At 40.5% G+C, this 25,657-nt stretch overlaps 1 protein-coding gene across 13 annotated transcripts in view; it reads right to left on the bottom strand.

Moving 5' to 3' along the window:
* The window catches only part of CALD1 (caldesmon 1), a 196,902-nt gene that overhangs the window by 17,183 nt on the left and 154,062 nt on the right, over window positions 1–25,657 (bottom strand). For 11 of the 13 annotated variants that reach the window (XR_010430562.1, XR_010430563.1, XM_064654348.1 and 8 more), the window contains 5 exons: window positions 15,724–15,870; window positions 13,015–13,999; window positions 12,270–12,353; window positions 7,221–7,369; window positions 2,389–2,638 (listed from right to left, as the gene is read on the bottom strand). Coding sequence is in view for 11 of the 13 variants with exons in the window: in XM_064654348.1 (XP_064510418.1) it covers window positions 2,389–2,638; window positions 7,221–7,369; window positions 12,270–12,353; window positions 13,015–13,999; window positions 15,724–15,870 (1,615 nt within the window). In the remaining 2 variants the exon portion in view is untranslated. The remainder of the gene's footprint in view (window positions 1–2,388; window positions 2,639–7,220; window positions 7,370–12,269; window positions 12,354–13,014; window positions 14,000–15,723; window positions 15,871–25,657) is intronic. The other 2 variants (XM_064654354.1, XM_064654356.1) reach the window with 2 other exon arrangements.

The following is a 25,657-nucleotide window of genomic DNA, read 5'->3' as shown; positions in this document are numbered from 1 at the left end:
TGTATTTTCAGGTATGATATTGGTACTGTTCTTCTGTCCATCTACTCTGACATTTATTGCACCAGGGTTAATGCTTCACAAGGAAAAATCATTAGGTGCCCAAAAAAATGAAGACTAAATGATTACAGTTTTCCCTTCTCAGAATCACAGAATTAACCACATTGGAAAAGACCTCTGACTCAACACCACCTCGTCTACTAGACCATGGCACTAAGTACCACATCCAGTCTCTTCTAAACACCTCCAGGGACGGTGACTCCACCACATCTCTGGGCAGCCCATTCCAATGTCCAATTACTCTCTCTGTAAAGAACTTCTTCCTAATATCTAACCTAAACCTCCCCTGGCACAGCTTAAGACTGTGCCTTCTTGTCCTACTGCTGGTTGCCTGGGAGAGGAGACCAACCCCCACCTGGCTACAACCTCCTGTCAGGGAGTTGTAGAGAGTGAGGAGGTCTCCTCTCCTCTTCTCCAGGCTGAACAACCCCAGCTCCCTCAGCCTCTCCTCATAGGACTTGTGCTCCAGACCCTTCACTAGTCTCATTGTCCTTCTTTGGACACACTCCAGTACCTCAATATCCTTCCTGAACTGAGGGGCCCAGAATTGGACACAGCACTCAAGCTGTGGCCTCACCAGGGCCGAGTACAAGGGCAGATTCACTTCCCTGGTCCTGCTGGCCACGCTATTCCTGATCCAGGCCAGGATGCCATTGGCCTTCTTGGCCACCTGGGCACACTGCTGGCTCCTGTTCAGCTTCCTGTCAATCCAAACTCCCAGGTCCCTTTCTACCTGGCTACTCTCCAGCCACTCTGTCCCCAGCCTGTAGTGCTGTTTGGGGTTGTTGTGGCCAAAGTGCAGGATCTGGCAATTTGCCTTATTGAGCCCTATGCAGTGGGATTCAGCCCCATCTATCCAGCCTGTCCAGGTCTCTCTGCAGAGCCCTTCTGCTTTCTAGCAGATCGACATTCCCCCCCCGCTTGGTGTCATCAGCAAATTTGCTGATGGTGGACTCAATCCCCTCATCTAAATCATCAATAAAGACATTAAACAGAACTGGGCCCAACACTGATCCCTGGGGACACCACTAGTGACCGGATCCCAACTGGATGCAGCACTGCTCCCCACCACTCTCTGGGCCCGGCGCTCCAGCCAGTTCCTAACCCAGCACAGAGTGCCCCTGTCCAAGCCATGGGCTGCCAGTTTTTCCAGGAATATGCAGTGGGAGACGGTGTCCAAGGCTTTGCTGAAGTCCAGATAGACTACTTTAAAGAGATGAGTTTTACTTCACTAGCTACAAGTCAAACCAGAACCTTCAAACACCATCATTATGATTGCTGGTTAAGGGGGGGTCTTGGCATCTATTGAGTTCTGTTGTAAAGAGCTTAATATGTTAAAGGAATTGGCACTCAGCTGTCAGAAACTATCATTATTATTCATTTACCATTTATTTTCCAAACAACTAGGATTCCTAAACGATGCACCAGAGATTTGGAAATCCTATTTGTAGAGTCCCTTGGCAGAGAAGTACAAGAAAACAGATGTGTTGAGTACTCAATATTTAAATAGACAGGAATATCTCCCTAATGAGATCTAGCCCATTGTAACTACATATAAAATTAGCATTCCAGTTTATCTGCAACAGATGAATTTTGACATGTGCTTTGTAATTCAGTTTACATAATGTCAAAGAGATACCCTGAACTCTGTGGCTATAACACTTCCCCCAATAATTTGCATCCCCAAGAAGATAAGAAATTTGCAACTATTGCAAATGAAATCCCGACTCATGAATACATATACTAGAGCCCTGTTTTTCCTGAGGCAGGAATAGTAAAATTTTTTTCTACCTTGCATGGCTGCATGTTTTACCTCAGGTCTTCCCTAGAGCACCTATATGATGTGGTGACCTGATATCAAATACAGCATACTTGCAATTAAACCTGAAGGTTAGAAAATGGGGTGATTCTAATTGCATTTGAAATCAAGGTGTCTTGCAACAGACCATCTCCTGACAGGAACTAAGAAACTAAGCAATGTCCACCATCCAGAGGACTCAGATAAAGGCTACAATTTAAAGCAAAGCCACAGCATCAATTCCCCATTCAGCAAACGCAGATCTAAGAATAAGAAATACCTGTATGTTTGGGTTCAGTCTTGCCTTCCTTGTTACACTTTCCTTCCTCACCTACAAGCCAATCTCCTGTGGCCTCATTCTGCCCTTTTCTTAAATACAGACCCATCGACCTTCAGCCCCACCAACTTCTTTTGCCTAAAAGTGTCTCTGCAGGCAATGCCACAGAGAGTTATCAACTAATGCAAAGCCAGTGGAAGTATGGTAGTAATCAGAGAACAAAACCCACGTCTAACACTTCATACTTTACATTTACCTCTTCTCTGACTTTTCTTTCAGCTTCCTCCTGCTTCTTCTTCTGCTCCTCTTCCTCCAGGATTTTCCGGCGCTCCTCCCTCCTTTTCTTCAGTTCATCCAGCTCTGCTGCTGCCTCCTGCTGCTTCTCCTTCAACTTCTCTAGCTCCTCACTGTCATTCTCACCTCGACGACGGCGCTGATCTTCTAGCCGCTTTAGAGCCTCTGGCTTCGATTCCTCGGCATTTGCAGTCCCTCTCAAATTGGAGCGTCTGGGAAAGAAATGAAAGGGAAGGTGATGCACCATGTGTTTTCCCATCCTGTCCAGGACCACCTGCTGCCATGTGCTCACCAGCAGCGTGAGAGCACGGCACTCAAAGATATTTCCTTATAAAACCTTTTGGTCCTAGCAAACTATGAGAGGCCCAAAACATTTTCATCCAGAGTTAGTAGGCTGGGCTACTACAAGAAAAACCTCTCCCATCTGCTGCCAGTGAGGAAGAAGTCTCTCATATGCTTGTGTGAACACAGGAGCTTCACCAGTCTGCCTGAGAACTTGTGCCACGTCCATTTTTAAAGAATTCAATAACTGAAATCGAAATACTTAACATCTCTTTTTACTTCAGTAAGAAGTATCATATCTCATCAGCATCCTTATTGTAGACAGCAAACTGTTACAGTTCCACAGCTCTGCTCTGCAGTTTGCTTATAAACACTTCCAAAATCATGTTGCACTTCATACACAAAACAAAGCAAAGGAAAACCATAACTAACTCCTCTCTGTTGTCTTTAAATTGGATAAATTTACATATAAAGGCCTCACAGCAAAAATATTATGCTATGTTCTGTGTAATAAAAAATGCACGAATCCTTTGCTTTCAAAGGCAAATATTTTTTGTAAATCCCCTAGAAAAAGACAAGTATCTTTGGGGACAGAACAAATTACTTGACTCAGGGAAAATAGAAGGAAATAAGAGAGGGGAGGGAGTGTTACAGCTTCAACAGTGTTTTAAAAAAAATCTAAAAAAGTTCCTATCTCATCTACACCACCTGTCACTTCAACTCTCTAAGCACATACAAACAGAAAGGTTCACCAGAGTTTTTGCTGATGTTTTCTAGGGAAAGTATGGCTTTTTAATAAGAAACCAGAAATTATTTGTTAATGGAAACTTTCCACGGGAGGAAAACAGAAGTTTTCCAAACAGCTGTGTTATATGAGACAGAAAGAAAGAATAGCAAAAAAACCCAAGCCCCAAAACTAAAGAATGTGCACAGGTGAAGTGCATACTTTTCAACAGAGTCAAATAGCATTGCTTTGTTAAATAACTATCACACCAGTGTTTAGAGAAATGTCTGCTCCCTGAATGTGTTTAATGTTACTGCTGACAAGGAGATAGGTACCTAAGAGGTGTCAGTGTGCTGTTCAGAAGAGACAGAAAGACAGAAAGGGAAGGTACTTAATAAAGTCTTCTAAAAAACTTCCTGTACTGTTGGCATCCCAAAAAACCCTGGATATTAATGACTTCATTAATGCAACCAGAGTGTTGCAGAGTACGATATGAATCAAATATTCCAACAATAACTTTTAGAGATGACAACATGAAGAACATATATCATATAAATTTGCAATCCAGTGAATTACACCCAACCCTGGGAAGGTGCTCTTCATTCAGATAGTTGCCACATCCAGATGGAGTCAACCATATAAAACAGGCTGTAGGACCAGAGCTGAATTATGTGGTTTCAATATCATAGTAAAATCTACTAACAGAGCTCTCTGCCCTCACATGATCTTACTAAATTGGATGAAATTTGGTTCTAGCATGGCATGCATGATTCAGGAATTTTATCACTTAAAAAAAATAGCAAAATAGCACAATTCATCTGTTCAAGTTCAGTACGAAAGACTGGCATTTATTTTGCAATGTATTTACTTGGTTTTAGAAAGTCTTTTCCATGCAAGGGTGTAACACCACAAAGCAAAGCTAAAGAAAAAAAATCCCAGAGGTCTTTAAAGGTGTCTACCTCCAGCAGTCTCATACCTGATTTTCTAACCTAGAGTTACAAGTACATAATTTATACTTCCCTAACATCACATTGTCACAATCCCTTTCTGCTGCACATCCAGTCCTGTGGTTTTTTTGCATTGCAATCACTTAAACCATGAGAGTAGAACCACAAGATCACTCTCCATCATAAGTGTCAAGTTAACATAAATGGCCATGAATAAGAGTTTGCATCAGGTAGCGAAGCCCAACTACAGAAAGAAACTCCTGCCTTCTTAAATTAAAAATACATATGCAATTAACTAAAGTATTGTGAAAAAACATTGGAAACTTTATGTGAAATTTTATTTAGCCCATTCAAAAGCAAAGGGAAGAACAATATTCAAGTATGATTTTGTGTGGCTGCCCAGCCTGAAATACCTCTGATTCAGTTTGGAGAGATACTGAGAACCCAAAATGTTCCCTGAGCCTCTACAAGGCACTAAGTATTCCTAAGGATCCAGTGTACCTAAAGCTGCACAGGGCATGAGAAATCCCTGGCTATCTTAAGGTTTTCCTGCTTCATTGCAAAGTTGTAGACTCTACAGCAAACAAACCCAGGAACCTCACTTTTTTTTTTCATTGCCTCTTGTCTCTGAAGTCTGTGTTGCCAACCCACCAAGACCTGCAAGCTTTGGGCCCAAAAAGATGCAAGAGATCACTTCTGATGGACACAATGATCTCCCTGGCAAGGACAAATATTCAACCTTCAGAATTAAGAGAATGAAGAATGTAACACTTGCTAAAATTCTCTTAATAAAGATCCATTCTGTCCTACATCAGCACAGAAGTCCTCAGTAACTTCAGTGCAGACAGCCTCAGTGAAATTAATAGCTGCTCTCAGCTTTCAACTGATAGAAGCCAATTGCAGAATCTAGTCTTAACATTTTTGTTTGGAGACCTCAGGTGATTATTTTGGCCTCTTTACAACGGAGGACATTGAAATTTTCTATCTTATTTTATTCTCATGCTGCTCACAGGACTGATTCTGCATAATCCAAAATACCAAACAATAAATTGGCAGTAATTCTCCTTTTTTTCCTCCACTTCCAAATGCTCTGTTTTCAAGGGACTCTGGGAATCTCTGTTGCCCAATGTCGATATTGCTACTTTAGCATTGAGATGCTGAGTGGAGGAAGAGTTTCATAAGCACCTCTTTGGTGCTAAGAAGCTAAGATGATTGCCACTTTCAGACATGGAGGAGAAGGAAAGAAGTGGTTTGTGGGAGCCAAAAATGTCAGAAGAATGTGCGAAAACATGTTACATCATGTTTAAGACTTCTGCAATCCTGTATGAGAATAGGTAGGGAGGCAGGTGAGAGGGAAGATGGGAAGGGAAAGCCATAAAATGGGGGTTTATTCTGTATTTTTCTTTAGCCTCCACTACTCTATTTTGTTCTCAAACCTCACTGCTGAGAATTAGCCAAGTTATATTCTTTCTAACTATAATTGATATGTTCATACTAAAAAACAAAAAACAAAAAACAAACCCAAAGGATAGTTCCAGACAAAGCCCAGTTCTGTGGAGGCAGTTCATTAGAAAATAGGCCAAGAGCCCTAATTAATATCTAACAACCCAATAAACACTGGAGCCTCCGCTGATGTAACCAACCCAAGTCTTTTACTCAGCTGATAAAAGGTTACTAAACAGACTTATTCCCACTTCTATGAAACAGTAGAAGAAAAGCAGAAATAGAAAAATAAAGAGTGAAAACTCAAATCCACATGTTGCCTCTAATGCCCATCTCCCACAGGAAGTAAAGCAAATGAAAACACAACAAAATTATTTTTAGAAAACCATTCTCATGCTATTGATGATGTGACCCAAGCCATGATGCAGGACAGTTTTGAGCAAGGCCAATTTCCTGCTATTCCATCTCTGTCTTTTGGCTTTAGGTCAGGGTGTCTCCAGGGTCTTTTGAACTGCATTTTATTTTGAGAAAGTTTGTTTTTCCCGGAAGAATCACAAGGGGAGATACAATAGCAAATCCCATGTGCCATGCACAGATTTCTCAAAGTGCCTGGAAAGCTTAACCTTTTCTTTGCTTGTGTCCATGTAGGAGGAAGAGAGATGCAGGAGGAGAAAAATTTAGATTTCTAACCTACTCATCCCTGGGTTTCTGCTAAAAGGAAGAACTTAATTTCTACTTCATGTGTTCCCTGGTTTTAACTAGCAGAAAGGATTCTTTTAAATAAAATATTCACTAATAATTTGTTACCTTCATTGAATTTCCCAATATAGCCATAAGGCAAATATTTCCTTAAAAAGAAAAATAAAAACCAAACTGAAAAAAACCCCCACTTTTCTAGAGAAGCCATTAATTCCAAGGTTTGCCTTGAAATCAAGGGAGAAGTTCTTTCAGGAGTTCCCAACTGGATTGTTCTTCTTTCTGCTATACAGAGTCTAATTAAAAACAGGTGGGTAATTGGCAATAGGTTACTAAAGTAAATATTGAGATCTGACCAAAAAAATTAGAGAACACAGAATCTGGGTTGTCCTGTTTGGCCTCTGTGCAGATATTAGAAATAAATGAGGAAGGAAATCCACAGCAAAGTGAAAATAAGACACTTGTCTCTACTGAGGGAGCAAGGCTATTGAAATCTGCTTTCTGTACTTCATTTTGTTACTGCAACAACACGGGGGTAGTTGTTAGAAACCATATACCTAAACCAAATGAATGCCTGAGCCTCTGCTGATTTTTCCAACACAATTCCTCTACTCAGCTGCTACAAGGCTATTAAGCAGAGACCCAGAGATGGCCCCTGCTCTGCTATAACATAAGTGAACTCAATTCCTACTTGAAACTTACCCAAAAGCATTCTCAGTAGGTTTAAGTTTTGGGGCAGTGAGTTCACGTTCTCCGTTCTGTGTCTTTTGTTCAGGAACACCCTTCTTCTGATCCCAGACACTTTTCATTTCCTCTTTGGGTGCTTTTCCTTTATCTTTGTCATCTTTTACCTGTTCAAGAGGTACCATAAATCACAGGACAAAACACGAGAAACAAACAACAAAAAAGAAGTCACAATGAGACATTCTAATTAACAGCAGAGAAACACAGATTTCTTAGTATTAATGGGAACTCTCTTCAAAATGTTCATGTGCTTTATGGCAGAAGCAATCTGTAAAGCTCTAAACTGTGATCAACCATCACTCTTCTGAGTGATCAAAGCATCTTGAATCTGTGAAAGTGTTTGTTGAAGCCATGGGACTATGCTACCTCACTAATTCATTGTGCATCTACATCCCAACTCTCTTCCCTCTCACTGCAACACCACTGACCTGTTGCCTCTTAAGATTCTGGGCTGCAAACTCTTTGGGACTAAGCTTGTGGATATATTCTTGGTACAAGGTTTAGGGCATTGGTGCAATATAAATAACACAAAACTCCACTGACTGTCAAGGTTGCTTGACAAAGTTCACCCTTTTTGGTGTCATAGCACATCTTCAGTGTTGCAAGAATAATGACCAAAGCACAAAATTCTCTTTGTATAAGACTAAAACTTACTCTGACAAAAAGCACAATCCTACCAGGAGCTAGTCATGGGTAGTGTTATCAGACATAAATATTTAATCCTATGAAGAAGCAAACGCTGCAGAAAATGCTAAAGTAAAAATTCCCTTTATCCTTCCAAAGCTTTGTCCTAGAATTCGTAATAGTAATCAAGTAATTCATTAGTGCATGGATTTCACTCTCCAGTATTCCTTCAGAGTTATGAGTTTGAAGTATTTATCAATACTTCAGATGACCTAATACCAGCATGCTGAGTCATGGTTAGATGTTGATAAGAGGAGAAAGTGGACTGATTTAAGTTCTTTATTCTCAGGTAGAAAGATTCTCACTCAGTTAAGACTACCAACCAAAACAGACTTTCAACAGCAGCAGATGCAACATGTACCTTCAAAACATTTATTTGCTTTCCCCAGCTCTACTATGTTGGCAGAATATTCTAGTTGGCAAGAAAGAAATACCTCCTGTGAAGAATTCAAATGGAGACCTTTAGAATATAAATACTTTTGTCCTTTGGGAGCCTGGCCTGTTGCCATCCCATTTGCTAACTAGAAAGAAAAAGAATTTCTATAACAGTTCTGTCTGCAACACAACTGCTTTTATGGTGTCCTAAGCTGCACCTTGAAATAAAAAACTAATATACACCCTCACCCTCAAATCAAATGAAATTTCTATCCTTTCTCATTGAAGAATGACTTCTGGAGTTGTAATGTCATTATCAACAATGGGTAAGCTCAGAGTCTTCAAAGATCCTCCTAAGGCATTGAATTAGGCTGTTGCTGAGTGAAGTCCCAAAGTCAGTCTCTGACGTAACCTGAAGCCAGTTTGCTTGTTCACAGAAACTGATATGCTGGATAATACCATGCTGACACACACAGTAAGTGAGTATGGGATGGTCAAACTACTCCAGCAAATTTGCCACCGGTGGGGGAGGTTGGACACAAGTCCCAGAGGCATTTGCTCTGTCCTGGGAGCAGGCAGCAGCAGTGCAGACTTTTCCCACCCTCCCCTGCCAACAGGCTTTAGCCATGACCTGGCAGAAGCACCCTGACAGACAGGAGGGAAGTTCAGCTTCCATGACCGTGCATTCTTTGGCCATGATGCTGTAACTGCTACAAGCGAGACCTTTTTTACCAGCAGCCTCAAGGAATGATTTACTGTTTTCTAGGAGCTGAGACAACCAGGGCTATTCATTGATCCTAATGAATGCCATCGGACAGTAACATCTTTTGGGTGTTCCCAAAAAGCTAAGACTGTAGCTAGTGATCATGTTCACAAAATAAATAAATAAATAAATAAAATTTCTACTGCCTGTTAGCAGTCTCCCAACCCTTCAGTCCCGGACAGCGTGATACTGAAACCGGCTGTGTTGATTGTTGCAAAATTTCTCATGCCAGGATGTCTGTGTTGGGATTTTGAGAGCATAGGATTTCCTTGGCTGAGATTTTCATCGAGACTTTTCCAAGTCTTATTAAAAAGCCAACACTTCCAGCTGCCTGATGTATTCAGGTCCACTGGGGAGGGTCATATCTCTTACATCTTAATTGAAATCCCTGAGAAAACTAATATTAAAACAATATAGTTTGAAAATTAATAGGTTAGGAACTAGTATTTCAGAAGCCAGTAGGATTTATGATAATGTGTCTGCATTTGAGAAAACCATTAACACAGCTTGGCCTCTTTATTCAAAAAGATATTAAAACAGGATATTACAGAAACATTTCTCAGCTTTTGGGCCCAATCCTTCTCCTACTAATTTTAATGCCAAAATAGAGATTGATTAGCACAGAAGAAGGAACTGTTGCATCCTATTCCAAAGGCAGGCAACAGAAAAAGTTCTTTCCCTTGTCTCACTGCTTCCCTGAATTACAAACTAATTCAGATTCTGTTGAATTCAGTAAAAATGACTACACTGACTCCACTTGGAGCAGACGTGATATTACCTGAATTGAAACAGTTCACATGATCTCACAAATCTTGATATCAATATAGAATATGACCAAAGGCATGTTTAGTGAATTTCCAGCTTAATGTATTTATATTTTAATCTTTCTCTACACTGCTTCTTTTCAGTTAGAGTTTTATGCTACTATTTGAGAGCTGAGATTTCTAAATCTTCAGTTTGAACACCTTCAGACTGAGGCGAATCTGTTACTGAGGTTGGGGTCATCTGCTAAATTTGATTCCTTATTTCAGCTCAATTACTTGGTGAGTTAAAAGCTGTGGGCATCTGGGTCTAGAGCTTCCATGTAGAGCCAACTACTACACCCAAATACCATGGGAAAAGCAACTGTTGCAGCACAAACTGGAAGCAGGAAATACCAGGAGTCTCACATCATGAGAAAGCTTTTCTTATGAACTTTTCAGGTCACTTTTAAGAAGCAAAAATTGTGCAACAGTGCAGAAAATGAGACAAATTTTGTTTGCCAATTTGACCAAAACCTGAATTTCAAGGGCCAGGTTTTGATCACATTAAGAAAGAACATGACTGCAAAAGCAAAATCTGATTATGTAGATAGACTGTATTGCTTCAGGATCTTGTTCATGGAACACTGCTGTCCTCTTAACTGCATGTATGCTCAGAAATAGATTTCATTGAATTTGTATGTCCTTGAAAGGGGGGAAGGAGTGGAAATGGGAGCCTGATCTTGCCTTGGTTTAGAGTCCAAATTTGTCAATTTTTCTTCACAAGCCAGGAAGCAACAACCAAGATTTTCAGAACACTTTGAATGCTCAGCATGATAGATACACTTGCAAAAGATTTACCTTTCACTGGATGGCTATTCAGCATTGCACTAAAAATGGGATTCTATTACATTGTCTCAGCTTGAGAATCCAAAGATGGAAACATTAAAATCACAAGTAATTTTTATAAGTCTTACCAATTTCCTGGAATAATCTAGCCAGTGGGTAGGGTTTAAAAGCATGACAAGAGCTCTAGTGAGAGTTGACTGAGCTCCACATAAACACAAGCAGGACAACTGTCTCGAGTTCCCCTCCAAAATCAAAGTTTGTGTTCAGTTACAAACTCCTTTTTACATTTACTTGTAATATTCAAAGACATAAGTGAATATTGGAAGATGATTCTGTCTTTTGAACTCTTAATGTAATCCATTTCTTATTTTTTTGTGCAGCTCTTTCCTCTAAATTGGGTTAATTTAAAGTGATTGTCTACTTTTTCTGGTGCACTATTCTGAAGATCTCCATTAGGTCTCATTTAACACTTCCCCTTACAAGAGTAATTTATTCTAGTATTGCCAATGTCTCTCCTGATTCATTAGGAACCTTTCTTCTAACCATCTCCATCACTTCATTCGTCTTTTCCATCTCATATGAAACTTACTTAAAATATACCTTAGATAATCAAGCCAGGCAACTGGACATAAAATCTTATAACATGATTTGCCTTCCTCACTCTCTGAGGGTGAGCTAAGCATCTCCAGCATGTTCTGAATTGATCCACCAGCTAAGGACTGGAGCTGACCCTTTTCAACCTCAATGCTCCCGTGCAGCTGGGTGAACAGCAAACTGCCTGTTCCTAGATCTTTGGGGTGAGCCTCCCTTTAAACCCAAGTGAGTCCAAGCCTCTAAGGCCCTGACCATTCTCAATGTCTAATTAGAATTGGGGGGTACTTTAGGACCTGCTGCACTGAACCAAAACCACAGTTGCTTACACAGCACCGAATGTGGCTCCCTGTGTCCAGCTGTAACCTGAAGAGTAAATGGTCCCCAAATCTTATTTACTTACCATACAGTAAAACATCATGGCACCAGCTCCTGTGTTTACAGTAGGAATGCAATGCAGTAAATTTTGTAGGTTTGCTCTTTAAAACAAAAGAAGAATCTTGGGTATGCTGTTTATATAACAGGGTATTGCAGTTTTGGAGGAAATCATTAGTTAAGGCGGGCGGCCAAAGGCCTAGATGATTATTATTATATTATTATTGTAAGAGTAGGTTTCATTCATAGGGGAAAAGTTCACAGTAAAGTGAGAGGAAACCAAGGAAGGATGATTAGTTGATACCGTCCTGAAAAATTCATCCCTAGGGTGCAAAACATCCTTGTATAATTCTGAATTATACTGAGTTTCCTGAAATATTTGTTTTAAGACAAACAGGAATTGGTTCTAAAGCCCCAAAAGAACAAAATATTTAAGCATTAACTTAATTTTAAGCACTTAAGTAAGTAGTTTCATCCCTATTTATTTCAGCAGGATTACACACATTCTTGAACTGAAGTACATGCTTCTTCAGCACTTTGCTGAAGAAGAAACTTTCAGTTATAGCTGTCTTACTTGTTTTCTTATCTCTAGTTTCCCTACCACATTTGAACCAATGGTTTATGAGTTACCTGATCTTTTCTGGAGGTAGGTTGGAGCTTCTCTTCTGGTAACTTTTCCCTTTTAGCTTCCGCTCTAACCTCCTTTTCTTCCTCCTTCGTTTTTGGGTTTTCAATAATAACTTTTTTTAATGCGAAAACATCACGTCTCTTTGCACTTTTGTTTCTCCGCTGTGCTCGTGTACCAATCCTGGGTGCAGCCACAGCTCCATCACACGCTGCTGTGCCCACATCTGAGTGTGCCACTGTGCTCCCTTCGCCCTCTCCAAATTCCCCGCCCTCTCAACCCTCTCCCATTTCCCGCATCTGGGCCTTTCTCCCTCGTGTGGTGTCATGCTCACACGTCCCAGCAGAGAGCCCTCTCTTGTGATTGCATTTAACACACAACATTCCTCGCACAGCTTTACCAGGTGCTCACAATATTTTGTGCCAAGCTGTATTTGCCTCCACCTCATGTGTGTCACCCCACTAGGCAGTTTGTAGCACCTGAGAAAAAAAGGTAGCAAAAAAAACATGCAGAGGTCTGCACATGCAAGGTTTTCTTCGAGTGATAGAGTGAGGTCAGGCATGTTGTGCACTGAATTATTGGTAAGCAGGGAGAGCTTTAAGTTTAAAAAGAGAGAGTGAGAGCACAAGTATTAGTCATTTCAGTGCAGGAACAGATCTGTGAGGAAATTCCAAATCAATCTTTTTTTTCTTGCATTACATTTCTCACAAACAACAGGTGTCTTAGTTTGGTGCAAAATGTTTACTGTACCTGTTTTCTTACTGCTTGGGGTTTTTCCTCTTGCGCTTTCTTATCTTTTACCTGCTTATCCTGTATTTTCTGTTCTTCCATCTTTTGTTTTTCCTTTAATTTCTCTGCTTCTAACCTAGCCCTTTCCTCAGCTGCCCTCTTCTCTTCTTCTGCCTTAGCCCTCTCCTCAGCTGCCCTCTTCTCTTCTTCTGCTTTAGCCCTCTCCTCAGCTGCCCTCTTCTCTTCCTCTGCCTTAGCCCTCTCCTCAGCTGCCCTCTTCTCTTCCTCTGCCTTAGCCCTCTCCTCAGCTGCCCTCTTCTCTTCTTCTGCCTTAGCTCTTTCCTCAGCTGCCCTCTTTTCTTCCTCTGCTTTCTGTTTTTCCTCAGCTGCCCTCTTTTCTTCCTCTGCTTTTAACCTCTCCCTTTCTTCTGCTTCCTTCCTTTCTTCCTCAGCCTTGTCCTCATCCCTAAGCTTCTCTTTATCTACTGTGTCAGTTAGACTTGGCGTCCCTTCTGGCACAACATTTGTATCATTCTCTGCTTTGTGTTCCTCTGCATTTGTAGCTAGACTTTTTGTTTCTACTCCTTCTTTATCTGTGGGTTTTTCTGCTGTCACGTCTATCTGATTTTCCTCTACAGAGACCTCCTTTGTTTTATCCTCCTGTACCTCCTCCTTGTCTTTTTCTTCTTTCTTTTGCTCTTCCCCATCTTGCCTCCAGTTGTTCCTCTGATATGATTTGGTAACTGTTTCTGTTTCCTCAATCTCACAGTGTCCTCCGCGTGTTTCAGCCTTTTCCTCTTTCCCCGTGGTCTCGTTTTCTTCCACATTGTTTACTTCTCTCCTGCTGGGCAGTGACAAGCTCCCATCTGTGATTGTGGGGTCAAATTCCTTCTGACGTTCCAGGGCTTCCTGTAGACGTTTTTGGCGTCTCTCCTCCCGTCTTGCCAGTCTCTCCAACAGTGCAGCTTCATCATCTGTAGAACGCTTGCTTTCCTCTCCTGCCACACTACATAAAAGTGACAGTTTTGTATTAAAAGAAAAAAGAAAAACCTTTCTAACAACATATACACTTCACTGTTTCCAGAAAAAAAAAGGTTACTGTAAGATCATTCCATGGTTTGAAGACACAACTTCAAACAGGCTACATACTTCAAAATCTAGCAAAGTGGTTCCGGGGATTAATTTTGGCATTTCTACATCCATAGGAATGCAATGTTTCACAATATCAGAGCCTGGAATGGTTCCCTCCCAAGACAGCTCCAAGAGCCACTGAAGTTCTAAGGAGCCTTAATGACTTTGGTAGGCACTGGAATGGTCGCTGACACTTGTAGAGCTGCACTCTGAACTGCCCTGAAAAATTCACCCTCCCCCTCTGCATCCTGCAGCAGAAGAATACTTGGAAGACCTTAGCTTGCTTTAGGTGCTTCCTTCAGCTTGGCCTGAGTTATATGTGCCTTATGCATAGTCTTCATCCTAGGCAAAATTTTTGAAGATTCTACACAAGCAAGATACTTCCTGACTTCAGAGTTTCTCTAGCAAAAAGAAGTTATTCCTGTCCCACAACAGCATTCACAGACACAGTCCCTAAAGGGATAGTCCAGAAATTAATGTGCAGTGAGGTTGTGATTGTCTGTAGAGGGACAATACACTATTAGAGATCAGAGCACAGCACCTAATTTAAGATATGCTATTCAACAGCTGTAGATATCAGGAATGGACTTCACTCTCAGTCCCTGGAGGTTTTCTTGACTCCTTTAAAATTCAGCTGTTTAATACTCATGTGTGCAGGTTTCTTCCCTCTTTCTAGTTTGTTCTTCTTTCCTTTCCTCTGTTGTGGAAAAAGATTATAATCTATGATCAGAAATGTTGCTGTCTTCCTATCTATATCCATTCTCTTTGTCTTTAACAGAATGCTACTTGTGCTCAGGATCTATTACCTTGATATCCCAATGTTTATTTCTGGTTTCTTCTGCCAATTGTGTTATGGCCACTGGAAATCTGAGTATATTATTTGAGACTGTGTGAAACTAAACAAGTGATGGACAGACAGGAAGGCCAGCTCTGGTCACTCAGCTTGTGAAAAGTAGGTGGTGATATGAATGATATGGTTTAGTGGTTTAGGAGTTACAGTGGTAGTGCTGAGCTGACAGTTGGACTTGATGATCTTTAAGATCTCTTCCAACCTTGATGATTCTATGATTCTAAGTGTCACTTCATTCCATAAACTTTTCTGCTGTTTATAGCTGTATGACACTCACAGTGCCAGACAACTGCTGTGGTCTGCAGCTCACATCTAGCACCTTACAGGCAAGTTTCAGCTGCAGCTTGAGGCCTGGGTGCCCGCCAATCCCACGTGCCTTGGCCCCACAATGCCCTGACCTCTATCAGCAGGACAAAAATGCGGTGGTTTGTGAGGCCAGATGCAGTCATGCCTGAGAGAATCTGACAGCCTTCATGAGCCCCAGCTGAATCACCCCAAGGACAGCCTTGAGGACATGCTGGATATGGCTTATGAGCATGGCCTCAAGCCCAGAGTCAGTAATCCTCCCACTCTACTGTGCAGACACAGCCAGGGGCAATCCTCACAGTGTTAGGTCCTTCTTCAGAATAAGGATGGCCAAACCGGGTACTTAAAACTTAAGTACCAAAGCAGACCTTTTCAAAATACTTCTCTGCTCTGAATAAAAATTACCACTGACTTGTCAGCAAACAACAGTAAATGCCATTTACCTGTTTTGGGCATTAACTTCTGATTTCTCTGTGACTTCTCCTGACAGATCTCCTTCTTCCTTTTGCCGCAGCCTCTCCTGTCGAGCCCGTCGGCGACGTTCTCTGGCAGCTTCTTCGTCATCATCATCATTTCTCTGGTAGGACAGCCTGCAATAGAGCATTAGGGATAGGGAAATGAAGTTGCTATAGCATACAGGACACAGAAGAATTACAAAAAAAGAAGTTTTCCAGAGCACAGCAAGCATGGCTACAGTGGCTGCTTAGAAAATACGTTGTGAAGTTTGAGATGCAGCATTTCAAAGGTTGATGGTTTTCTTTTGTTTGTCAAAAGTGGACTCGACAAAATAATCATAGTGAAGGTGGCAGCCATACCACACTGCCAGTTTGCTCCCAGAAAACCCTGAGACCATAAACCCCCAGCTCTGTAGCTGAGCAAACATCCTGCTAGCTTGCACCATGATCCTGCTGGAGTGCTCACAGCAGCATTTGAGCAGACTGTCATTCAGACCCACACAACTGAAACTGGACTTAGCCAAGCAGCTTTTCATTAGTCTCCTCCAAATCTCATGTGCTAAAAATGGTGACAATATTCTAAATTTTAAGGACATGAAATCAGGGAGACACAAGCATGACAACAGCTCTCAGTGGTTGGTTCTGAGTGCCAAACATCTGATACCCACAAAATTTTGGTGAGCCCAGAGCCCTGTCAGACCAAATCATATAAGACTGATGCGGTGATGAAAGCCTACAGCTGAGAACTCATTGTATTCATCTAACCCATCATATTTAGTTTAGTTTCATTCTACTTGAAAAGGAGAGCAAGACCTTACAATCCTAATAATCCTGTGGCCCGTTCAAATCTTTGCTGAAGTGCATTATTACTGTGTGAGATAAGAGGAACACAGGCACTCTCCCTTTATCTTTTTGTGCAGGGAAAGTGAAATAGGAAGTTAACACATGCCAGACCCAGTCAGGACATTAATTTACTTTGCTTCTAGCAATGGTCTGATATGTCATGGTTAAGAAGTCATCCTCCTTATATAGCCACACATTCAAGTTAGCTGTACAGCCATGCACACGGAGAAAAAACTAATAGAGTTCTGCATCAAGTAAAACCAAGCATAGGAATATTGCAACATTATTGCAAGGAATATTTTAACATTAAAAGCAACTAAAACATTTTGATTTAGCTATCAGTGAGACGCTTTGGGCCCAATCCTCTCCTCTAACCTTACTCTGATACTGCTTTTCTCCTTTGCTGAAAATAAGGCGAAAGTATAGGTTCAGCAGGGACTCAATTACCCAAATTTTGCGTTGAGATTTTAAAATGTAAAACATGGCTGAGGCCCTTGCCAGACCTAGAAAAGCATTTTCATCCTAATTGCACCACAGAATTTGATTTGCTACTTTCATGGTCTGTCTCAAGAGCTTGCAACCTTTTCTTTACAGAAACAAATCCTCTTAAGAAGCGTGAAAACCACAAGCAGACTGGTGATGAAGGATCACAGTGTAGGGACAAGGAAGAAAGGAAGCAGACAAATTAAAAGCACTAGAGGTGATGCAGGGAAGGTAAGGAAAAACACTTCCTGCCATTTGTAAACAATTTAAAGGAGGATCAACATTTCATTTAATTCTAGAACAGAAAGCACGTGAATACAATCAAAAACCAATGAGGTCTTTAATTTGCAGAAGAGAGAGACTCTCTGGAACAAAACTGCATTAGCAAACTGATGACAGACAGCCCATTCATTAACAAGATATTCTGGCTGCAGGAAGGCTATGGTCTTTTTAGCTCTGAAGTCCAAATGTAAGGGCACAGGAGAGGGCATACTGCTCTTAGCCTGTGGCAGCTGGATAATGGCCATGACTGAGTCGATTCCCAGTGCCTATGGCTCAGCATTTGTCCTTGCAGTGAGACCACGTGAGGATGAAGTAGTTTATCCCACTCTCTGTACCCACACAGAACACTCCTACACAGCAAGGAGAACAACTGCTATCAAAAGCCTCTTTAAAATGTCTTTTTAAAAGCACCAGTTGCTCAGCAAACTAAAAAAAAAAAAAAAAAAACACCCTAGGCAAAAAATTCCCACAAAATAGTACCCATTAAACAGATATGCATTTCCTGTCCTTGGACACTTATCACATAGATCATCTGTTAAGAAAACTGACAATCTCTCTCAATCTGCTTTTAAGTATATCCACTTTTTTATGCTTTTAAGTATATCCACAGCCTTACTGCAGTAAGTAGTGGTTACTGCTGAAAGTAGTGGTTTCCTACTAGTGAGCAAGTACACTAGGTATGGGCTCCATCCATTAGAATCACCTTAAATATTAATTTCTGTTCACCAGGATGGATGCATACAATATGCACACCAACGTGAAAACAGTCATATGAAAAACTAATTGCAATTTTTTTAGAGATCTGTTTCATGTTTTCTTCACAATTACGTTAAAACTGCTCCCCAGATTGTACTTTCACAGGCTGTTCTGTTTCCCTCTGAGATAAAGGTTTTTCTGGAGTGGACGTGACTAGCCACAACAGACTGACAGTAGAGCAGGCTGAAAATACAGGTTCAGGCTGGCTATGTTCATTGATGGGTTAATGACCACAGCATGGGTAAACTGAAACCATTCAGCATAGTTACCCTAACTGCCATTGACTTTCCATGAGAAATTCAGTCATAGTGCAAGTTAGATAAATGCCATTTCTGCTCACGAAAAATACTCTCTTCCAACTAGTGTTCATCTCATCATTTACTCAATCCTCACGCACTGAGTTTGTTCACCCTAACTCGACTGGCTCTCTTTTTCTCAGCTGTCAACATAGCCTAGGGTGTCAAAGTAATTTCACATAGAAATTAAACCATGGGCTGACACATGAATTCATGCATCCTCCACTGGGAATAGAAACACTCACCCTCACCCTCCCACTGCTACAGCTCTCCCTAGCTACCCCTCACAACCAAAATCAACCTGGGAGTTCTTCAAAGCTTATCTTTCACTTGCCTACATCTTTTGACATTTTTTAGAGCAAGAGTAAACAAATAATAAAAAATGTGACTCCAAGATTTTAACTCCATGTATCAGACAGATGGAAATCTGATGATCCATGCTGGCCTGTGCTGTTTCTCACTCTTGGAGAGCAGCCTTGCTGCCCAGCACACACGTACACACAGGGCAACTGAATTAAACTAAATTTATATCCATTTATCACCTTCCATATAACTGTTCAAAGTCTTTGCAGGCAAGTATCTCTCTATAGTTAGTTGTTCCAGCTACCTCAGGCAATGAGACCACAACACAGGATGACCTCAAAGAGGTATGCCAAGCCTTCAGATGCACGAAAGCTCTTATTAAATATTCAGATGAAAAAATGATCACTTGGAAACCATCCTACACCTTGTTATCAAAGATAACGTGATCTCAGTCAAGTAATAGAGAAAAAATTGGCTGCTTCTCTTGTTATCTTTCTCTGTGTTTCTGACATGAGAAAAAGCTGTGTAACCTCTGTGCATTATTGGTAAGTTGTTCTAGCAAAGCTACAGTGCTGAGTCTGTCATCCTTCCCACATTGCACAACTCCTGTATGGGAGACTGAGCATCTCATCCATGTGAGAGGACAGTTCCCACCACTCTGGGTAGTGATAACAAGTAACAACAGATGTTCTGCCCTACTAAGTGGGTAGGACAAATTTATACCTCCAGGACTGAAATCCCAAACCTGCTGAAGTCAACAACAAATCTCCCAGTTGAGTGAGTGTAAAAATGTTGCCCTCAGACTGAATGGGGGAATCTACAGCCTTGAGTGGAAAATAACTCTGCTGGATTGGGAATACAGGTGATGTGGCCATCTGCCTCAGACCTTCTTCAGGGAGATTCAGCACTCTGTATTTTACACCAAACACTGAATTTACATGAAGTTGTAGCCCATCAAGAAACTTCGTAATAGCTAGGATGATTATGGGGCTGAAACCATTTCATACAAGCCAGCTTCAACTGGTTTCCACTTGAAACCTCAAATCGGTTCAAATATTATCTAAGGCACTTTGGTTTTAGAGTTCCTTGCCCGGTACTACTACATTATTATTATTGCCTGAATTATGACAGCGTTGAAATTTCCCATCAAGCTCAGGGGCTTGCTACAGCAGGCAATTTATATAGATAGGGCAAGATCTGGTCCCTCTTCTAAACAGTTTGTATTCTGATTAAAGAGAAACTTTATAATTTGTAGCCCTATCTGCCCTCAGTGAGGGCCCTCAGAGCTAAACCTGATGAATCTAAACTTTTTTTAATTTTTCACAGGAATAGGAAAAACCTGTCTAATTTGAGCTGGATCACACAACTCCATTCAAGGAGGCAGGGAGAAAGAATTGCTGTGAATCTGAACTTGGACTCCATTTCAAGAGTGTCAGAAATATGCGAAAAAATTCCAAACAGAACAAAAGCCTTTAGGATTTTTAACTTAAAGAGACAGCTCATATCTACCTCTTATTTCGTCTATGGTTCACTCAAATCAAATGACTGTTTTCCCTTTCTCCTGCCCACAAAACCACCTTGCATTCTTATCAGTGTCCTCACAACATGTACCTCAATTAGGTGCAACTGCACCTCTTCAGCAAGCTCTTTTCCACACAACTTTGTTATCTGGAAGTCCTTACATGTATTACAGAATAGTTTTCTCTGTGGTCCACCCCAAGAAATGAGATCATTCATCCTGTACCAGACTGCTGCACCTCCACTTGCAACCTAACCTACTTCTAAGACCTTCACCCTTCATAATTTCAATTGCTTTAGTCTTGGGTGATATTTGTTGATTTGTGTATTTCTAAATTGATGTCAGATGGAAGATGCCAGTAAAATGTCCTCAATGATAAATTTAATTGCCAGACTCAACCTATAAATGTGCATTTGTTTGCCTTTTGTGCTCTTAGAAAGCCTTTCTATTTACCCAGGCTCTTCCTGAAAGGATGGGTGGGGTGAGGATGGACTTTGTAATAATACCCACTGGGGAGTGCTCTTTGTGTCACTGTTGATATTCAGGCCCGTTATATTTATTATTACATATGCCTTTAATCTTTTTATTGTTCATTTAATTTGTGTTATGATAAGCACGCTTCAAAATGTGGATATAAAAAACTGATCAATCTTCACCTAAAAAAAACCCATAACAAATGCACACACTTCCAGAGGGTTGTTCCTCTTTCAAGCTTTGTGTGTCAACGTCAGCTGCATTTCATTCGAGTCATATCTAAAAATATGGTGAATGGTGGGGGGCAGTTATGGGCAAAACTCTTTTCTCTAATCATTCCTCCATAGTTCAAGGAGAACTGACAGCCTTCTGCTCAGACCTGCTCAGGAGGATTCATTTTTATGAGGGAACGAGCAGAATCTCAGTCCAAAATGCTCATGTTTCAAAAAGATGCAGTGAGCGAAAACAGGGGATTTCGCTGGAGACATGCAGACATCCCACCACAGTTCTCAGTCCAATGTTGTGCATGAATGCTGATATTAACACCCATATTTTTCACATATTTCTCAATTTGACATGCACAACTTTTTTCACATTGAATGTAGGAGAGACAAATGGATAAAATTAACCAACGGCTGGAAATTAAACCCAGACAAATTAAAACTGGAAATTAAGCACATATCCTTTGCAGTGAGGGTAATTATATATAGAAGAAACAATGGAATATCCATCTCTTGCATCTCCACATTAAGATGGATGCCTTTTTGGAAGTTATACTACCAAAAAATACCAATTTGGGGGTTCATTTGGTGAAATTCCACTAACGCTTTGGTATGGAAAATTAGACTAGATTATACGGTGGCACCTGCTGGACTTAAACACTACAGCCTTACATTTACCCAAAGGTATATGCTTCTCATTTTGCTCACAATTCATCTCTGTCTCACAGTTATTTTTGGTCTTTTGATCCACACATTCTCCAGAGCTGCACAGCCTGTACTCCTGACTGGATGAATAACCCAGATATCCACGTAGTTGTCTTGCAAAAACAAAGTGACTCCTCACCTTTCAGTGTACTGTGTACTCATTCACCTCGTTTTCATACTGTGTGTTTCTAATATACTTTCTTCTTTATCTTAGGTCCAAAGAGTTCAAGGATTACAATTTTTTTTCTGATGGGTAACCACTTAAACAAAAGATTAGCAGAAGAACATTTTTCTGTCAGACCTGGCATCCTTAATTTCTTACCGTACCTTTAGAAGCATTCCTTCTATCTTAAACTTTGATCTAAAAAACTAAAGGCTAAAAAATGTGCGTTTTAACAACTTTTTGTTTGTTTGTTTTGTTTCAGCTGAGGAAGATCTTTAGATTATTTACTTGGGCTAAGGATTTGGCTGGGAGACATGAAAAAACAGTTAAATGTGGGAAAGAAAACGTCCTCTGAGAGGTCCAGTTTGTGTACATTCTTTTTAATGGTTTCTTTTGATGTTTTGGACATTTAGGTTTTTTCACAGGCAAGGAAAGAGTAGGTATACTCAACCCTTTAACAGTGTGATTCTAAAGAACTAAGGTGCAAACAATCCACCTCGAAGAATGAAGTATGAAAGGTGACATGCAAGCTAATAACCACAAGGAAAAAGGACTCCATACTGACAACAAAAATCCTTGGTGACTACCAAATAATCAATATGAAAAGCATCCAGGCATTTTATTGCATTTCTAGGGATGACACTGAAGCCTCTGGGACAGATCCTGCCTTCCCAAATTACTGGTTTCTGTTGAAAGTAAAAATTTCAGTTTCATAGTCGCCCAGTATTTCCAATGCCCTGTCTCTTTTTTCTTTTCTTTTCTTTTTTTTTTTTTTTTTTTTTTTTTCAGTTTTCTGCTTATAACAACACAGTTCCTTTGGTTTTAGATTCAAGCCCTAAAACCTGGGCTTTGTACTTAGAGCCCATTGGTAACGTCACGGCATCATTCTGCACAAACGCAGAATGACTAATGCACATTATTTTTTGCTTCTTTCCTCATGGCTGAAAATTGATCATCTGTTTCATAATATGAAATGCAAGCAGATCCTCCAACCACATTCAAACAACTCTGGAAAATTGCCTCTGAGTACTTCAGCACAAATCGCACTCAGGGCTGCTAACGCAAAGGGTAAAAAACTTCAGCTACTGAAACGATGTCTAATTTGCCTCCAACATATATTATATTTAGATAAAAGTGCTTTTTGGAAACATACCAGGGAAAAGCACATAATTCTCTCAATATGTGTAGTCTGTAATGCTCTGCAGTTTTACTTCATCCACAATAGATGTGGCATTGACCTGTCAATGAGCAGAGCAGTATATTTATCCCATTTTAATTTAGAAGTTTCACACATACAAAAAAAGAAAGGAACTGAGCAGAAAACAAGAATTAGCCAAGTGCCTTCTAGCTGATAACTGGTACTTTTTTACCTCCTTGAAGCTTGGTGGAATTCACTCAGAACTCTGTTGCCCTGGCAGATGACAAACAGGCAAAAAAGCACAGAAAACAAGCTTGCTTTTTCAAATGTAAAAAAGTGGGAGCAAACCCCAACCAGTGTGCTTACCACTGTGGTTGGTGTGGTACTTGTTGACTCCATAGCAAATTGCTTGCTACCACCACCCCCAGTCTCTAGTGCTTTATTGCATATAAAATCCAAAATAACTTATGCCACAGCCTCCCTCAGTAATATTTCAGGCATATGACTTGAGAATAATGGGCATTTTGCCTAGCTGAGGCACAAGTAAGGTCTTACAGGATATGCCCCAGAATATATAATCCACAATTTCTACAAAGTCAAATAAGAAATTTTCTTTGTTGTGGTTTTGGGCTGCTGTATTCAATGTGGCTTTCAAGGCACTTTAATACCTCAAATTGCTAGCTTACTGAATGCATGCAAAATTAAGATCTAACTCTTCCTCTTTTATATTTCAATGCAAATAAAACTCCAACTGACATGACTGAGAGATTTAATAAAGATAAAAGGAATTAAAAATAAAGACAGACATTTAAAGTAAAAAATCTCCCCTTCATATTGAGAACTGTGGTCTTCATAGAAAACATGCAAAAGATTTGAGGAATTAAACCTATATTTATTTACAGGCATCTTTAGGCAAACTGATGTCTCCAACGTGTCATGCTCAAGCTCTAGATTTCTGTATTTCCTCCAATTATCATTTTAACTCACACAAAATTCATGCCATCACCTACGATATCTATCAGAGATCTTTAAATGAAGGTACGAGAGGGAAGGCAGGCATGGGGACTTTTTTAAGGGGCCATCTCTTCATCCTAAATCCTCATGTCAATAAAGTACAATACTGAGGTGAGTAGAGGCAGGGGTGGGCACTCCATCACAAAGCCTGTAAAGAATCTGGAGCAAAAGCACAGAAGGAACCCTGTAGCCTTATGAGAAGGAATCTGAACAAGAGCACAGGATTTTCTCATGGCTCCAAAGTAATTTTTCTCTAAATATTTTTATATGCATGCATATGTAATAGATATGTATTCTTGGCAATGAATATGAGAAACAGTTGTTTCTATTTAAAAACTCCCATCACATGTGATATATTTTTTTCCACCAGAGGCTGGAGGGGAAATTGTGTTGTCGTCAGGAAGTGAGTGCACCACCTCAGCCAGGTGAGCTAAAACCAGACTCACAAAACATGATGCTCAGCCTACAGATCACCTCCACCCTTGCATAGTTACAGCAATGAGAGAAACAACGGATATTTTATCGAGGTTTCACTACAGAGTTAAAAGCAAGGAGACTGGGAGGAAAACCGGCTTCTTACTCTTCTCTGCTCAATGTGCAGTTTAGTCCAGTAACTGCGGCAGGTAAAGTTTTGTGAAAAAAATATAGTTTCCTTTTTTTAAAAAAATTATTATTTCTAGTGGGTTTTTTTTATTCCAAAGCAGTATGCTGCACCCTCACAAATCAGCAAACAAGAACAAATCGATGATTTCAGGAAAGCACAAACTGAATTATAATAAATCATGTATGTATTGCTAGCCTGGAAACCCAGCCTTCAAGCTCATCTGCTTATCTACTTTCATGCTGGTTACCCACTTGGAAGTCTTCTTTAATGAAGAACTCTAGAAAATAGAGAGCCCCTTAACAAACCAGTGTTTGCATTTCATTCCCTCCACAAAGATTAATAGGATTGCTGCATTTTAAGAGCACTGTGTTTTAAAAGGAAGTACAGGACCATGAGGACAGGTCTCATACACAGGAATTTTCATTAATTTCAACACATATTTGCTTCACTGAATATCATAAAAGGACAAACACTGAAAAAGTTAACTCAGAGAATCACTGATTTGAGAGATGAAATATTAACATCCAAACCAATCTCAGTCACACAACCTAATCCTCCCATCACCATGCCCAATCTACTCACAATCAACTTTCAGCATACATCTATTCACCATCCACCCTGACAAAACAAGAAATTTGTAAAATTTGAGGTGAAAAATGACTTTGATTTTCAAAGATGACAAATTTCTGAGCTGAATCCCCTTTTGCACTCCTGCATTTTCTTTACTTGCCTCTCAGGCTTTGTCGGGTGTAATGAGGAACCAGGGGACAGGATTCTACAGTGGGGGAATGTTGAAGAGAAGAAAGTTCATGGCACAACACTGACTGATATCAAGGACAACACCACCATTAGTGCTGAACCCATCTTGAAAGGAGTTATTTTGTCTGAATGCCACTGTGCCTAGGGCAGATCAGAATGTAGGCTATGGATATGGCTCCATAACCAAAACATCACTCTCTGAAATTCATAATGGATTTGAACAAAAGTGGGAGAGGGAAACAGTGGGGCAGGAAGAAGGAATGTGGAAGCAGGAATCAAACAGAGACTGGGACTGTAGGAAGGGGTCTGAAACAAGACATCTCCCTGGGCTGTGGATGGAGAGAGAGGAGAGACAGACAGCA

The sequence above is a fragment of the Pseudopipra pipra genome, chromosome 5 (genome assembly GCF_036250125.1).
Source record: "Pseudopipra pipra isolate bDixPip1 chromosome 5, bDixPip1.hap1, whole genome shotgun sequence".
Taxonomy (NCBI): Eukaryota; Metazoa; Chordata; class Aves; order Passeriformes; family Pipridae; genus Pseudopipra; species Pseudopipra pipra.
This window is presented reverse-complemented; position numbering and strand designations above follow the sequence as displayed.